Source organism: Phodopus roborovskii, unplaced genomic scaffold (genome assembly GCF_943737965.1).
Source record: "Phodopus roborovskii unplaced genomic scaffold, PHOROB, whole genome shotgun sequence".
Classification (NCBI taxonomy): Eukaryota; Metazoa; Chordata; class Mammalia; order Rodentia; family Cricetidae; genus Phodopus; species Phodopus roborovskii.
This window is the reverse complement of record NW_026126434.1, coordinates 24,865,493-24,883,476: the sequence shown is the minus strand read 5'-3', so window position 1 is coordinate 24,883,476 and position 17,984 is coordinate 24,865,493. Positions and strand designations below refer to the sequence as shown.

General features: G+C 47.3%; 1 protein-coding gene across 2 annotated transcripts in view; it reads left to right on the top strand.

The window, feature by feature from the left end:
* The window catches only part of Slc37a1 (solute carrier family 37 member 1), a 57,363-nt gene that overhangs the window by 751 nt on the left and 38,628 nt on the right, over positions 1 to 17,984 (top strand). The window contains exons 1-2 of one of the 2 annotated variants that reach the window (XM_051187044.1): positions 13,447 to 13,931; positions 17,234 to 17,457. In XM_051187044.1, coding sequence (XP_051043001.1) covers positions 17,402 to 17,457 — 56 coding nt within the window. In that variant the 5' untranslated portion in view covers positions 13,447 to 13,931; positions 17,234 to 17,401. Of the gene's footprint in view, positions 1 to 13,446; positions 13,932 to 17,233; positions 17,458 to 17,984 lie in introns of those variants that run through there. The other variant, XM_051187045.1, reaches the window with a different exon arrangement.

The window sequence follows — 17,984 nt, the reverse complement described above, 5'->3', positions numbered from 1 at the left end:
CCATATTCATTCTGCTCTGTCCTCCCTCTGGTGCCTCTGGCTTCCTCTCAAATGCCCAAACCACCATGCCACACATATAGGCCCACTCATTCACATGGGCCCTCCTTTGCTTCTCCTCCTGGGGGAGGGGGTGTCTCTCCAGTGCCACATTCCACCCTGCAAGGTCCCTCTGGATCCCCTTCCCACTCCCCAACTCAGACCTTCCTACTCCCCAACTAAGCCAGACTTTCTGCTCTCATTTCTGACCTCCTAACATCCCCACAGCTGCCTCTGTTCAGAAACCCCAAATGTACACAGGTTCCCTGTATATGCCCCCAAGCTCCCCTCCCTGAACTAGCTACACAGCAAACAAAGCAAACTACCCAATCCTCCGGTTCCCCACTTCCGGCTTCTGCCTGGGTCAGCCCAGCTGACTCCCTGGAATACAGGCTTCCCCACACTGGGAAGCACACAAGCACACCTTTCTTCTAAGATTGGCTAAGGGACTGACTCCCCTGTCAGCTTAGGGATAAGGACATTCTGGAGACTGGGGAAAGGACCTCAACTCTTACCGCCCATCCATTGTAGTGGCAAGCATGGGATAAAATGTAAAACTTAACTTGAGGACAGTTCTTCATATTTACTTGACGACTAAAAATGCTAATATTCAGCTTGCTGACACACACACACACACACACTCACACCGGGTGTCAGTCTCCAGATGTGGTCTATGCACACCCACTGCAGTCACCCGCACTCACTGTAGTGTTTGTGACACTTCAGAACCCACTCCTCGTGCTTCAAGTCATTGTGGCTAACTCTGGTTGTCAATGTGACGTACTCAGGAAGAAGGAATCTCAATTGAGGAATTGTGCCTTGGACTGTGGCATATTTTCTCACTTGCTAATTGGTGGAGCAGGGTCCAGCCCGCCATGGGAGGCACCAGCTCTAGGTAAGTGGGCCTGGGCTGTGTGAGACCGTAGCTGAGCAAGCCTAGGGAGTGAGCCAGCAGGTGGTGCTCCTTCTTGGTCTCAGCTTTGGTTCCTGCTCAGGCTTTCCTTAATCAATGAACCATTATTGTCTGCAACCTGTAAGCCAAATAGGCCACCCCTGCCCCTGAGTTGCTTTGGGCCATGGTGTTGTTTTACTACAGCAATGGAAAATCAAAGTCTGTGTGGTGGGTTTTATGCCTGAACCTGTGTACCCTTTGATCAGCACCCTCTGAGTTTGACCTGTTACATCCCACAGTGTCAGGATTTAAATATCTCCTGCAGAATGCAGGTGTTGTTGACATGTGCTGGTGACTTTCCACCACGGTGACAAAATAGCTAAGGCCACAGCTTAGCTCATGGTTACAGATGTTTTGGTCCATGGGTAACTGACTCTGCCACTTTGAGCCCTTTATTAGTTTTACCTGTACACAGGGGTTTTTTGTCCCACCAGCCAGTTCCCAAATAACCACACAGAGACTTGATATTAATTATAAATGCTCAGCCAATAGCTTAGACTTGTTTTTTAGCTAGCTCTTATAACTTAAATCAACCCATTTGTCTCCATTAAGTGCTACCCCCAGGCTTGTTTGCTTCCCACCCTGCTCACTCTGCATCTCAAAGCATTTCCCCAGACTCCATCCTTCTTCCTAATATTCTCTCCCCAGAAATCCTGCCTAGCCATCAGCCAGTCAACTTTTTATTAACAATGAGAGCAACACATTTTCACAGTGTACAGAAGGGTTACCTCACAGCAATTGCCAGAGCCTTGGTCACGAGGTCTGCCTCTGGGTATGAACATTTGTTTAGATCAAGAGAAAAAACATAGAGTATCTACGGAAAAATGAATTAATTCATGTCTTTATCCTGAACTGTGGAGGAAGCCTCAATTTCCCTGCATCTGTCCAACAACAGTGTTACCATCTACAGAAAAGATAAGGAAATCTGAACATGGGGATTAGCCTTGGGTCTGTGTTACTAGAACTAAAAAAACGAGTCTTTATCTGTAAAGAGTCCCAACCCTGGCACCAGGACTCCAGAGCATGGCCTGTCCTTACCCAACATAGAAAGTGCTGGAGAAATTCAAACCCTCAAGGCCCTTCCCATTACAAATGTGGCAGCACAGGAGTTGCAGAAGAAACCAATCATGACACAGGAGCCCCCTTTTAGGCCACGCCCCAGTGATCTGACTTCCTCCAGTTAGGCCCATCTTTTTAAAGGTCCCACCACCCCCTACTAATACCCCAGGCTGGTGACCAAGCTTCAGCATATAAGCCCTTATCAAAGGCATCCAGACTGTTACACAGAAAGCTTCCTGAAGCACAAGGCACACCATGAGTCCTCTGCCCTTGCATCTTTCACCTCATGAACACTCAGCAACAAGACCGTCTGTCTGGGGAAGGCCTCCGGATCCCTGGTGAGATGGAAACAGGGTAGGAGTTGAGTCTTTCAGTTTCACTTCAGAATATAGATTTTGATAAGAAACTTAAAACACTCAAGGACAAGCAAATGCTATTTATTCCGAGTCCTCTAAGGCAAAGGAGCCAGTGGGAATCACCTGCATTTCAGGAGAGAACTAGGGCAGACAGAGCAGGATGGTTCTAATGGAGAGAGGGGGTAGCTTTGGCCTTGGGCCCCTGAAGCAGGAGGTTACATATTGTCCAGGGCTCATATTTGGCCTTCTTGGTTGGTCTTAGTTTAAAATGGGGATAAAAATGAGCAAAGTTGCCTGCTGATAATCAAGTCTTGACCACTTTGGTTGTTATACTGGTTATTGTTTGGCTTCCTGTATTTTGGGAGAGAGGGCAGGTGGCATCCTCCAAGCTTGGCTTAGAGACAGCAGCTGATTCGTCAATGCGGATGTTGTTAGTTTGTTAGTTTTTGAGACAGGGTGACCAAGCTGATCAAAACTTTGCTCTGTAGTTAACTCCCTGTCTTTCTGCTTCCAGCCTCCAAGCTCTGTGATTTCTGTCTTGTATCACCATGCCTGGCCCAGTGTTCTGTTTTGATATACAGTCTGGCCATTGTCCATTTCTGTATCCAGCCCCTTATATGGTTTTACGAATTATAATTTGTATTAACTCGAAATATTTTATGGCACTCTTTGTTGCTTTTGGGATATAGTATTTTAAACAATGATAACACAGTCATCCTGTTAATCTAGGTTCATCTAAAAGTTTGTTCTAAATGGGAAGAAAGTGGATTGTAAAGTAAGCATCATTTGATGGAAATATTAATTACTGAAGCTATATTAGTCTCTTGGTTCCCATTGCTGGTTTTACTTTGAAGCACCCTTAGGAAACTCCCCTGCCCTCCAGCCTGAGTTTCCCACTCTGTAAACTAGAGATAATAAGCTTTTAGGGGGTGAGAGATGATGCCTGGTTAATGTGTTATTTGTTGTAACAGCTAGATGATGAAAGCAATAAAGACATACAAAGATTTTCACAGCAGCCACTTGAAGGCGCCTTCTCACTGTGCTGCAGGGCTACAGAGTAGAGTGAGTGCTACTCTGTCAGCCAGTGTGCTCACCTGTGTGGAGAATCACCCATAGTCTTCCAGAGCACATACTGCAGACCCTTCCATCAACAGGGTCTCCTTCAGAAGGCTGAACTCAGCCAAACCCTCAGGCCCAAACACTGAATGAATAGACAAGCCACAAGCAATTAACATACAAGGCTCTACAATTATAGTTTCCTAGTTCCAAAGATGAAAAGATTATAAACACATGTTAGCAGTTTCTCCAGAGAGGGAAAAGCTGGGCGTGGAGACACTGGGTAAGCATCACTGTGTCTATATTTGTTGGCAGTTTCCACATTTGTTTCAATTGAGCATGTCTTATCTCTATAGTGAAAAGTATTTAAAATGTCAGAAACCAGGAATGGCAGTATAATCAAGTATGTGAAAACAAATATTGGCTTTTTGGACTGTAAAAGTATCAGAAGTTTAGGTTTCGTATCAGCACTAACAAGGACAGGAATAAATATGTGATAGGCTGCCACTGTGTAGGCGCCGGTCTCATGCATTATCTTAGAAGTCCTGGCTGTCATTCCTCACTGTATAGTTAAGTACGAAGTCACAGAGAGCTGTGATCACTGTCGAAGACCGAGCAGACCCTGGATTCAGAATGAGCTATCTGATTCAAGAGTGATGTCTAGTTTAAAGGCGCTGTAGTTCCTTTAAACTGACTTTCACCTGTCTCCCAAGTAGGGCCTGCTGGCTCTGAGAGTCTTCCACTGAAACTCTTGAAAGTGACTTAAGCAAACCACCAGGTAATGGGCTTAAGGAGGCTGCTCTGTCAAGTCCTGAGCAGCGGGTACCAACAGTGAGCCAGAGCCCTAAAGTGTGTTCTGTTACTTTACCTGTAGAAACGAGTTGCCTTCTCAAACATTTCTAGCAACTGAAAGAGATTTCATTCAACTTGACGCGTAGCACTCATCCATGTAACTGACAGAAATGAGAAGGTTGAAGGCGCAGACAGGGAAGATCTTTCTCATCAGGCCTCTGGAGAGAATTTCCAACATGCACCAGCAGGGTGCGCTCATTGTGCATCTTGGAAGACTTCCCACCAACCCCCACGGGCCCTTGCTGTGTCATTATCCCCAGCTAGAAATATAACAAGTGCAGCCCCCCCCCATATGCCCAGATGGCCAGCCACGTGATGAGAAAGGAGGAGAGCCCTCTGGCTCCCTCTGCTCCACTTCCCCATAAAAGAAAAAGAGGGAAGGAAGGAGGACCGAGCTCGGGGTGTGTGTGTGTGTGTGTGTGTGTGTGTGTGTGTGTGTGTGTAGTTGCTAGTGAGAGAATCGTGTCTTTATGGATGATATTGCCAAGGAAACTGGCCATGAAGCCACCTACAAGGTCTCTACCTCTGTGTCTCCCACAACCTTTCAGGCCCATCTCACAATAGGAGGCTGTGTCTGCCTGTTGGTTGCCATGGTGACTGACCAAAGCCTGATGTGCCCCTTCTGGGCTCTCCTGTGGAGAAAAGGCCTTAAGAACCCAGGAGGTCAGGCAAATGCAATCGCTTAAACAAAAAGCAGGTTTTAAGCAAAATCAATTCAGATCTGCCTTAAGTATGGAAGGATTCAGTTGTTTTCTGACGATCATTGTGGTCTAGCAAATTTAGCAATGTGTGTGGCTAAAGATGTAGTGACAGAAAATTCTATTGTAGAACGTGGTTTTTATAGCACCACACGTTTGGCCTGTATCGGGAATTCAATAATCCAGAGTGGGAGTTTCCCTAAAGTCTGTTTAGGAGATGGTAAAATGAGGGCAGTGGTGTCACCGTCCCCTGGGCTGCCACAAGCCTGAGACACTTGGAATGAACCCACCCAACCCGGCACAGGTAACACCTATTGTTAATTAATTATGCTGATGTTGCTGACTGTATTTGTTCCTTTCCGTTGTCTTGATAAAATACTCCAACCAAGGCAACTTAGAGAATGGTGAGTGTTTTCCTGGCAGTTCCAGAGGGTAAGAGCCCATTGTGACAGGGAAGCTGGGTGACAATTGACAGGCGTGGAGGCAGGAGCAGGAAGCTGGGAAATGGCATTTCAACCACTAACACAAAGTAGAGATAGCAAACTGGAAGTGCCCTGAGGCTTTTCATCTCAAAGTTGCCTTCAGTGACTACCTAAGCCTCTTAAACAGCAACACTGACTCCAAATGCCCAAGACCATGGGGGACATTTCTCATTCAAAACAACACATTGAGCCAGGCCTTGGTGGCACACACCTTTAATCCCAGCAGAGGCAGGCAGATCTCTGTGAGTTCAAGGCCAGCCTGATCTACATAGAGCTAGTTCCAGGACAGGCTCCAAAGTAATGCAGAGAAACCCTGTTTCGAAAAATAAAAACAAAACAAAAACAAAAAGCCACCACATTGACTTTCTTTGGGGTTTGTTTGTTTGTGCTGTGGGATGGAGCCCAGTCCAACTGCTGTCTAGGAACTTTGGTGGCTGAGGAACTTTGGTCTCTGGAGAAATTTCAATGCCTTCGTTGTTTTCAGTTGGGTTTCTTTTATGCCAAAGATCCCTGGGCCAGGGAACTACAACAATCAGGGGTTAGGCTGTGATGAGCAGACTGTCATCTCTGCTCATACTCATGGTCACAGGGGTCACAGGCGTTGGATTCCTTAACATTGGGAATAATGTTAAGCTCTCTCTCTCTCTCTCTCTCTCTCTCTGTGTGTGTGTGTGTGTGTGTGTGTGTGTGTGTGTCTGTCTGTCTGTCTGTCTGTCTCTGTCTCTCTCTCCTCCTGAGGCATATGGTTTAATGACATTAAAACACTGCTGTCAAGAAAGAAATACAAATTCTTTCCTACCCAGGAAGTGAGTTTGTAGGATAATGCCAAAACCAGCAGGACACACAGTTTGGCAGCAGTCAGTCAGGGTAGAGACAGGAGGTGTCAGGTACCCTTGAATTCCACACCAGGCAGCATGCCATGTGGCAGGTGCCTGGCATGTAGGCACTAATCAACTCGCATTTGTCAAACAGGCTTTTAGATATTTTGTGACAAAACTGTATCTGCCACGGGCCTTCAGAAAAGACAAGAGTGAAGCCTGTCTGTGTTTCATTTTCTTTTCTCGGCTTGTGATCTTGTTTCCTTGTGTCAGGGTCATCTTCCAGGAGCTTGCTCACTTACAAACTGGGTATTGGTTCTGCTTTTGATGTGGGAGGGAGGGATATAGGGGGAGTGTGTGTGAGTGTATGTATATGTAAGTATGTGTGTGTAAGCGTCTGAGTGTGTGTGAGTGTATATGTGTGAGTGTGTAAGTATGTGTGTATGTGAATGAGTGTGTAATGTATATGTGTGAGTGTTTGTGAGTGTGTTTATATGTGACAATGTGTTTGTGAGTGTGTGTATGTGACTATGTGTATGTGTGAGTGTGTATATATGAGTATGTGTGTGTGTGAGTGTGTGTATGAGAGAGAGAGAAAGAGAGAGAGTGAATGTGTGTTGCTGAACATAGAACTCAGGCAGTCTTCCACTGAGCCACACACCCACAGCCCTGGTTCTGAAACCACGCATAAATAACTTTCCTGTGGCCTATGGTGGTGTTGCAAAGTCATTCGGTACATATATATGGCTGTGTCCTAGAGAGCCTAAGAATAGATTAGGTTCTCTGACAGAGGGCCAGAGAAGGAAGCCACAAACCAAGAGGCTAGTTTATTATTTGCCCAGAATAGCTCCCCTCCCCAACCTTCAGGAAGGTTGTGAGGATTGAATAAAATCCAAGGATCAAAATGATCCAGAGTTTCTACAAAACTGAATGTGTTTTTATAGAAATGTAACATGTATACATGCACCAGACTTTAAGTTCTTGTATTTATTCACTATTTGGTATCAACAAAGGAGTATAGATGGTCACTGGTCACAGGACAGGGAGAATCCAAGTTGGTGTTGGCCAGGAAGCTTCCTTCCTCCTAGCTAGTTTACCTCATACTGATAGTTGTTATACAGGTTTCTGGGGGAGAAGTGTCATCAATAGTCTTACAGCTGTGAACCCTATGGACTTCAGTAATGACCCATGTGGCAAAATACGCTCATGGGTGTAATAGTGGCATGACTGTTGTGGGGGTAACCAACTGATTTCTGATTGGCATCAAGGCTCTCTCTTCCACTCCACAGGAGGAAATAAATGCCTGGTACTATAAATTTGACCAAGAACCCATGGTTAGAGAGCTCACAGGCAACGGGGGTGAGTTATTACTATTATTCTGCTAAATGGAAATTTAACTTAAAATGTAGGAGGAAAAAAAGATGTTCATGTGTGGTAATGACACAGCAAAGCCATGCAGTAGGCTCTTATGAACCCGTTGTCCCAGTAGACGAGCTAGGGTGTCTGAATACATGAGTCTTGTCTTAATCTCAAGTTCATGCTCTAGAATCCAGTCTTCTAGAACTGGGAGTCAAGGGGCCAGTGGTGAGGGATATTTAAGGCTTGTTAGTTACTTCTCTCATCGTGTGAGGAAACATCTGACTTATGGTTTAGGAAAGGAGGAATCCTTTGTGGAGAAAAAAAAAACAAAAATAAAAACAAAAACATGGCAGCGGGAGCACCAGGTACTGGCAGTGGGAGCACGGAAGTGGGAGCACCACACAGCAGTGGGAGCATCATATGGCAATGGGAGCATCATGTACTGACAGTGGGAGCACGGAAGTTGGAGCATAGCGGTGGAGCACCATAAGGCAGTGGGAGCACCAGGTACTGAAAGTGGGAGCACGGAAGTTGGAGCATAGCGGTGGGAGCACCATAAGGCAGTGGGAGCACCAGGTACTGACAGTGGGAGCACGGAAGTGGGAGCATGGCGGTGGGAGCACCACGTGGCAGTGGGAGTACTAGGTGCTGGGGTCATATGTCTGCAGGGAGGCACTCATCTGGCCTCTCCCCCCCCCCTTTATAATGTCTGGGACCCCAGCCCATGGAGTGATGCCACCCACCCACATTCAGGCTGTGTCTTCTGTCATTTAATTCTGCCTGGAAACACCCGCACAGCTGAGAGGCATGTCTCCTAGATGATTTCAAACCCAGGCAAGCTGATGAAGATGAACTATCACGGGTTCTAAATACCGTTACTTCATTGGTCCCTGGGATGGCAAAGCCCATCCCCACTCCTACCACAGAGTGTGCCTCACTGCTTTCTAGAGAGGTCCTTTTTATTTCTTCTTCTTTGCTGACCTACTAGGTAAGAGAGCCATGACAAAAAATAATTACAAAGATAAAAAATGACCAAACATTTAATGTGGGGAAATCAAGGATTTAATGATCATCCTGGTAGGGGGGGCATGGCACAGGAGCAGGGGCTGAAAATTTACATCTGATCCATTAGCACAGGGTAAAGAGAGCTAACTGGGAGTGGGGGGCTTAAAGATGCTCCCAGTGTGACATGGCAAGTGCAAGTGTGGGCAGAGTCGTGATTTTGAGTATGCATGGGGTGGCTGTGGGTGCTGGCCTCCTTAGCCTGGCTCAGGGTGGATATGCCCCAATGGAAAGTGGCCTTGTGGGGTTTGGGTTTATTGGTTTTTTGTTTTTTGGGGTTTTTTGTTTTTTCTTTTTGAGGCAAGGTTCCACATTGTAGCCAAAGATGACCTCAAAACTCATGGTAGTTTTCCTGCTTCAGCTTTCCTGATTGCTGGGATTATAGATGTGAACCCTTGGACAGTTCATTCATTTGTCTCAGAAGGCTGGATAAGAAACGCTGCATCAGAACTGTGCAAAGAACCAAAACCTCATTGTCCGGACTTATTGAAGGTGGTGGGAGGGAGGCTCAAACTCTACTTTATGGAAATTTTAACAAAATGAGAGGATGAAATAGACTATGGAATTTCCACACGCACACACACCCATCCCAGTTAGTTACATGTCTCCTGAACTTATCACACAGACCTGTTTCCCAGTCCTTAGGACAGCCATAAGCATTTAAAGCTGACTCACTGTTCCCATAGAAACCAGGGTTTCTTAAGCTTCTGGAGTGTGCCAAGCACAGAGCTAGGGGATTCACAGATGAATTGAACAAGTGAGAACTGTGTCTTCAAACACCTTCCTTCATCCATCCCCACATCAATCCCATAAGCACAGAATAAAGTGGCCTCCACGGGGTCCCAGGAAGTTTGGAGTCAAGGTTTGAGTTGAAGACATTCAGATCCCAAATCCCATGCCTCCTCTTCTGGACCACCACATGCTAGAATCACAATATTCAGAAAGGATGAACTTGGGTGATGGTAAAAAGAGAGCATTTGTCAAGGAGTTAGGCAAGGCTGTTGTTACAGAGGGTTTCCATTAAAGGGTTAAAAGGGAAGGCTCTCAGTTGCAGAAGTAAGTTGAAGCAATAATCAAAGTGGGAAGGAACTGTTGCTCAGACAAGCCCAGGACCCAAACCCTCCCGTGACCACCATGACCACCATGAATACAGAGTATACTGCATGGCTGTGAGGCTGGTGATAGCCACCTACTATGGGGTAGGGTAGTTTCAGCAGGTGAAACATAGAGCTTCCTCTGAAATCTCCTTTTTCCAGACTCCTCGTAGGCCAGAAATTCTAGTGAGACCACTTGGGTTTGAGAAAGATGTGAGTCACTGTACTTCCCCACCAAGGCATTAGCATATCCTATGCAGTAAAAGGACTCCCTGTGCATAAGTCATCAAAATATAGGCCCAGAGGGAACCATCAAAGCATAATCTCTTGATTTGAGCCACATGGTTTACTAAACCACAGTTGAAGGTTATTGATCTTTTTGGGGACATCTTGCAAAACCTGTCCAATTTGCTTGTCACATTCATCTGCACCAGCTCTGTGGCAACAATGACTCTAGAGGTCAGTTTTCTGTTCCTAAGTATCTGGCCTCCTTCCAACTATAAGCTTAAAAATGCAGGGAAATCTACAGCAGATGAATGCAGCTACAGGCTAGCCCTGGAGAAGAAGAGCTCAGCTGCAGAGAATGTCTAAGAGCTCCCAAATCTGATTCCAGACTTTATACAAGCCCTGCTCCATTTAGGATCCAGGCAGCCCCCTGCCCCTGGAAATGTGACCATTTCCCATACCCTACAGATAAGAGAAAAACAATTAAGATATTTTGCTGGAGGACATTGCTAAGGGGTCTTAGATGCAAGAAGAACAAGAACATTTGCCCAACCTGTCTTCTACAGGCCATTTTTTTGTTTGCTTGTTTGTTTGTTTTGAGATAGTGTTTCTCTGTGTAGCATTGGCTGTCCTAGAACTTGCTCTGTAGATCAGGCTGTCCTCAAACTCTAAGAGATCTGCCTGCCTCTGCCTCCCACTCATGTAAATGCACGTTTTAAGCCAAGAGTAATAGTGGCACATGCCTTTAATCCCAGGATCTTTGTGAGTTCCAGGACTGCCAGGGCTATTATACAGAGGAAAGCCTATCTCAGGAAAACATGATAAATAGATGATACATAGATAAATAGATAGATAGATGATAGATAGATAGATAGATAGATAGATAGATAGATAGATAGATGGTTGAGTACCAACTAGTTCAAGACACTTGCAAATCTCTTTTCTCTTAACTTCATCCCTAATTATATTAGTGCCTACACTGCTATCACTAAAAAGCCACTGCCTAGGACAAACACAAACTCCTTTATTTCCTTCCCTGTCTTTGTCTTTCCATTACTGTTTCCTTTCAATTTGATTTTAAAATAACTTCCAGGACTGCGGTGTAGCTCAGTGATACAGCATGCACCTATTTTGTGCAAGGTTCTGGGTTCTAGGGAGCAGAGGGAGCCAGTCATAGTGGGGTACACCTGCAATCCCAGCATTCAGGAGAACAGGGCAAGAGGACCATGGATTACAAGTTAGTCTTCATGGTGGGGATGTGCAATCCTTTGCCATAGCCTCAAGCATAAAACCTGCCATCCAATTTCCATTTCAAAATACAGAAAGATTTATTTTGAAGTTTTACGCACACATCCCTTCTCCCTACAATTGAGTGTTTTTATAGTCATATAAAAGATCAATATAAAATATATATTATGAAACATTAACTTACCTTTCTAAGATTAACATTTTTAGCAAATATTCTATATAGGCCACCAGACTCCCTCTGGTTGAGTCCAGTATCTGTGCAAAGGTTTTTATTTTTTTGGTAAGGAAAACAAAACTGTAAAACAAAAAAAAAAAAAAAAAAAAAAAAAACATCTAAAACGGTCATGCCTTGAGTCTTAGAGAGGCTTTCTGATCTGTGCCTCCTAGGGGCCGGAGGTAGACTGGTGTCACTGGGACTTGAGCATTTCATACAGAGCTTACAAATACAGGGAGTCTGAGCTCACTCAAGAATCCTGGACTCAGGAAAGACAAATCCCAACATCCCAGTGTGAAAAGTCACAATCTTGGGAACCGAAAAACTCGCTGGCTTTGGCATGAGGTCCTTCAGCTGTGCAAAGGCCTGGGGGCCCTGTCTCCACCATCTCAGGAGTTGGCCTTCTTTGTTGCAGTGAAGGGCCTCCCTTAGAAAGGTTGTCAATCAAACTGGGGAGCTCAGATTTTGCTTGAGGAGGGCAGTTTGACACAGCTGTAAAGATGGAATACCGGCAGAAGAGAAAGGGACTCTTGAACAAGCTCGATGACTGAAGCACCGAGAGACGACTTGACAGGATGTAGGAGTCCACCTGAGCTGCTACAGTGCTCACAAAGGATGGAGAGTTAGGAAGAGGTAAGGAAACATCCAGCCCAAGGAAAGAGAGTAGAGCAGCCAGAGTTCCCGGGTCACTTCCCATGCGTGGTGTGGAACTGCAAGGTGCAGGTAGCTCAAACAGTAAGTCAACTGAGCTTCGAGGGTACAGAACACTTCCCAAATGCCCATAAGTAGAGGGCGGCTTGGCCCTACCCAACTCAGCAAACTGAGGGACCCCAAGGGTAAAGCTGCTTTCTACACACACCAGCCAGCCAGAAGAGGGCGCTGCAGGGCACTAGGTGCAGTGGGTGGGAAGGTGGCAGTCCATACATTAGACTTTCATAGCAGGTATTCAGGTTGGTTTTGGTTTAAGCATGGTTTTACCCAGATGCCTGGTTGTTCCTAGGAAGTTGGGTTCCTGCCTGGTTTTGCCGTTCCAGGCAGGTGCTGTTTGTTCTGAGAGCGGGGAGTGGCGGGGGGGGGGGGGGGTTGATCAGGAGGAAAACTGGCCTTGGATGCTAGGCCAGGCTGTCAGCGGAAGGTATGAGGCAGGTGCTCTTTGGAAATAACCAGGCCTTCCCTAACTTCAGGGTCAATTCTTAACAGGAGGTGAGGGGTGTAAAAGGTAATTATCCAGGGGTAAAAAGAAAGCTAGGACACATGACCCGGATGCTGGCCTTCTGGGCCTAACGACACTGGCACAGGTGCAGTACCAGCCTGCTTCATTTGTAGCATGCCAGTGTTCTTGTTTCTGACACTTGACAAAATGTGGTAGGCCTAGAGAGAGCAAATCTTTCTCTCGGAACTTGTCTATTTTGCTGGCATTATTAAGATCCGTTTTGGGGACAAAAGCCCCTAGGAGCCAGCAATTGGCTGCTGGGCATCATTCTAATGAGCGCCCAGCACCCTGCGGGGCCTGGGAGGGCATGACAGGCAGGTGTGGGGACTCAGGGACCACTAGTGGATGCCCCAGCTGAGCATCCCTGGATTGTCTGGGCCCCTGGTCGCGCGCGCGGGGCTGGGGTCAGGGGGCGCGCGGGAGAGGGAGGAGCTGTTTAGGACCGGCTCCCGCAGGGCTGAGAAAGTGAAAGGGCGGCCCTCCAGGAAGTCGAGAGCAGGAAACGTGCTTGCCCGCCGGCTGCCGAGCGCAGGTAGGCGGGGAGGCGACAGAGGACCCTCCCCAGTGGCGCGCACCTGCCAGCGGCTGCGCACCTGCTAGCGGGCCCGCGCCCTGCGCCCCCTCTTCGTCCTTTCCGCCGTTTGTCTCCAACTGCTGTGGCTGAAGAACCGGAGATTAGCCGAGCGCTTTTCCTAGAGGGAAGTCTTTGAAGGGATCCTAGAGTGGCTTTAGGCAACAGTGCCGGGTGATCCCGTGCTGGCGACGCTGAGTTCCCGGGGAAGTGGAAGCAGAAGGGCTCCCCAAGGCCCGAGGCTGGAATCTCCTAGCTGTGGTGCCGGGTCCCCTCCCAGTCCCGGGCCGTGGTGACAGCTGTGGGGAGTCGGCTGCTGGAGACCTAGCGCTTTGTCTACAGCCGCGCTTTGGGGACGTGGGCGTGCCCGTAGTATTCGCCACCGAGCCAGGAGGCTGTTCGACCGGGGAGGAGCCGACTCGCAAAGCCCTTGGGAAAGCTCTCAGCCAGCACCCTGGGTTCTCGGGTTGTTTGTTTGCTGAAGAACTGCTTCCTGGAGCCCGGGCTCTGTGGCCAACGCTGTGACAGCCAACCTTCTGGCGGTAATAAAAGGTTTAAATCACCGGAAAGTGCCCCAGGCGCATGCACCAATCTCCCAGCACTCGGGGTTCACCCTGGGATTTTGGTGACCGGCAGGTAAAGATTTACATTTGAACTAAGAAACCTTCCCCACCTCTAGGTTTGCATTCCTAAACTGCCTTTTCTGGTCTTCGGAGCTTTCTGTACCTGACTGGTCGCTGCCTGCCTGCCGGTCTGCCAGCCCCGGAACTTAAATTGCGTGAAGTTGGACGAATTGGTAAATAGATGGGCTTTGCGCATTGATTTCAGTATTCATATTTGGTTAGAGGACACCTGGAATTCCCCGATCTTGGAGGATCCGGTTTGCACCCTGAGGTCTTGGGAGTACATTTACAGGTCCAATTCCATGGGTAACACCTGGGATGTTGTGAATGGGCTAGGAGTGGTGGTGGACAGAATTCTGACTTCTTGTATTTAAGCCCAGGACAAGTGAAAATGGCCATTTCTGTTTGCCTCCCTTGGGAAAGGGAGCCTTTAAAAACTTAGAGAGTGCTTGATTGGAAAGGTTATATTTTGTCATGGTTTAAAACAAATACTCATGAAACTTTTGGAGGGAGTTATTTGGTTCTCAGGTTTGTCCTTAAATATGCTCTACTTTTGACGAGTTGCCTTAGGGTGCTATGATTTTTGTCTATGTGCTAAAGCCTGGGAAATACCCTGGAGGTTTTACTCTTTCTGAGTCTCTCTCTAGAGTGGATGGACACTGTTCTGAGTGGCTCAGAGAGCCCTGGGGCTGGAAGGGCAGATCGTGTAGGTGGCCAGGCTCCGTGGGAAGGGCTAGCCTTATGTTCTTCAGAGCCTGGTAGGGGTGCTGTGTTACAGTGCAATAGCTCCTAATTGTTCTTCCCTGTCCAATAACACTGCCTTCTTATCCTTTTCTTTAATGGGCTGAAATTCACTGGGAGCTCCTAAGAGGTGACATTTAAAAACTACTTTCATGTGCTTAGGCTGTATGCCAAAGCCATTCGGCCAGGCCTCCTGCTCGGCTTCTATGCAGGGACAGGCAGGGAGTAATGTGCTTATGCCTGAGAAGGTACCCCCAGGCCAATGGAAGGCCTGGGTTTTGTCTTGATGTGAAGCCCACCTAGCTGGGCTAGCCTCATCTCTCAGAGCAGTGGTTCTCAACCTTCTTAAAGCAGAGACCCTGTAACACAGTTCCTCATGTTGTGGTGACCCCCCCAACTATAAAATTATTTTGTTGCTACTTCATAACTATAATTTTGCTACTGTTATGTATCACAATGTAAATATCTGATAGGTGACCCCTTTTGGGTTGCAACCCAGAGGCTGAGAACCGCTGTCTTAAGAGTGAAAGCTGTGCCTTGGGCTCCAGTGGGGTGTGCCAACAGCCTGGGATTTTGAGGGAACAGATTTGGGGGCTTTGGTAAGCTGAGTTGTCAGCACCCTATATGTGGAATCAATATTTGTCCACCCTAAGATACACTTCCTGTGGGAATGAATAGTGCACATACACACACACACACACACACACACACACCAGGGAAAATCACTGGCATTAATTATTAGTGGGAGAAGTTAGAAGTTTTGTTTTTGTTTTTGTTTTTTTCTTTCTGGTAACTTTTTAGGCCTTCTGGAGCTTTGCTGTTGGCCAGATTTTGCTGGGTGACAGATTTCACTGGTAGCAGGGGGTATTTTGGTAGAGGAAAAAAGTTAGACCCTGGCTGTCCATTTTCAAGCCTCAAATAGTTGAAACCAAATCCTTTAACCCAAAGCTATCATCACAGATTTATTTCACAAGTACACTTGAAGCATATGTAGGAGCAAACCTAAAGAACTCATTTTGAATGAACCTTTTTTGAAAGATACCATTTAAATATGGAGATTTGAGCAAAAGTCCCAAAACTTTTGGTTTAATCTAGAGGCAGGATCTTGCTACAAAGCTCTAGCTGGCCTGGTACTCACTAGGTAACCCTGGCTGGTCTCCAACTCAAAATGGTCCTCCTGCCTCAGTCTCTTGAGTGCCGGGTTTACAGGCATAAGCCACCAGGCTGGCTCCAACCAAGCCCCTTGCTCTTGTTCTATGCTAGACTATAGGACAGGGAAACCCTGCCCTCCCGGAAGCTCACCCACAGAACACCCACACCAGTATTAATGGACTGTCTGCTGTATGCCAGGCCCTCTGCCAAGGCCTTCCTGAGATCATGTCTTTGTGTAACATTGTTGATGTCATTAGGCCATCACCTTCTTTTTAGCTGGAGAAGTTAAGGGAGCAGCAAACTGGCTAGTGGCCTGGGCTTACTCACTGCAGGTCGGTGTAGGGTCAGGAATGAGTAACATTTGCTAACTCCCTGTGGTGCCCTGGGGAAGGAAAAGCTCTCCTGTCTGAGGTCAAAAGGTCCTCCACACCTCCATGAGGGTTCTGGGGCTGGGTTCTGGGCTAAACTCTCTTCGAGGTTGTTGGTCATGTGCATGTAAACTCCTGAGCTACACCCCCAGCCCAGGATATTTGTCTGTTGAAAGCCCATGGGTGGGGAAGTAGATTCCACTTTGGAACTTATGTGCTGAGGGTGTTGTGGGGCTCAGGCTTGTAGACCTGCCTACCTCAGCCAGTACTGGGCCCCTTATCAGCTCTCTGGCTTTGTTCCGTCCCTCCCAGCATTGGCCTTTTTCAGCCCAGCCTCCAGTTGCAGGCTCAATTGAAGACCCACAGCCTAAATGAGTGATGATTGATCCCTTCTATCCTTTTCCCCAAGTCTACAATCCTCTCTTGCTGAGGCTCACAGGTGGCCTAGGGAGTAGTAATGGAGCCAACAAGTCCAGTGCCCACCCTCACCCCATGCTCTGATAATTGACATATGCTTTGGGGCAGACTGGCAGTCTGGAAGCCCCAAAGGCGGAGATGAGTGCCCACTTTCCTTCAGGAATCATCAGAGCATCATGTGAACTTCATTTGAGCAATCCTTCCCAGGGCATCCCCTGGTATCAGAGTGTGCCTTGATCAGTTGTGGATGGCATCTTCCCATCTATGCAATGACTTCTGCCTGCCAGTGTCTCCTAGATACTATCATCAGACCAGACTAGACTCAAACTCACAGAGATCCGCCTGCCTCTGCCTACCCAATGCTGGGATTAAAGGTGTGTGCCACCAACTCCTGGCTAGGGCCACATATTTTTTTTTAAAGATATGCTTATTTATTATGTACATAGTGTTCTATTGGCATGTATGCCTGCTGTTCAGAAAAGGGCATCAGATCTCATTACAGATGGTTGTGAGCCACCATGTGGTTGCTGAAAATTGAATTCAGGACCTCTGGAAGAGCAGCCAATGCTCTTAACCTCTGAGCCATCTCTCCAGCCCCATGGACCACAGATTCTTAATGCCTCTCTTTCTCTGATAGAGCTGGGCCAACACTGATGGAAGGAAGAGGGGAAAGGACCCATTAGGACCCGTTTGCTGTTGCTTTCCAGACTGTGTGAACTGAAGGGCTGTACAAAAGAACAACCTTAACTTGTTTCTGGAAGCATCTGGTTTCGGGACTGGAGCTCCAAGGTCAGGGGTGACGTAAATGGCTCGACTCCCCGTGGGCATCCGCTTCATCATCTCCTTCTCCAGGGATCAGTGGTAAGGTCTGGTGGTAGTCTGTCCTCTGGATGGTGATGTATGGGGCAGAGTGATGGGGCACTGGGTGACTTTCCCCCCATATTTCATTATGGAACATAGGTATCAGGCTTTCTCATAGTTGTTTCGTGGTGGGTGCTGTTACCTGGAGCCCTCAAGAGTCCTATGCTTTGATGGTGACATCTCAGACATTGTTTAGACTCCTAATCTGTCAGGAAGGAAAAACTTACCTTTTCTCTTTTTGTTTTATTTTTGTGCTGCTGGGATTGAACCCAGGACCCTGCGCGTGCTAGACAAGCACCCTAGCACTGAGCTGAGTCCTCAGCTCTTCTCCCCTTTTATGTTGAGTGCTTGATGTCCCACCACTCCCAGCATCTTCTTTTCTCAGGAGGACACCAGTCTTTGGTTTAGGGCCATCCTAACCTGACAAGACCTCATACTAACTCGTGACATCTTCAGGACATTATTTCTGAATACACTGAAGTTCAGAACCCCTCCCTGCTCCTGTCCAGCTTGGAGAAGAGAATGGT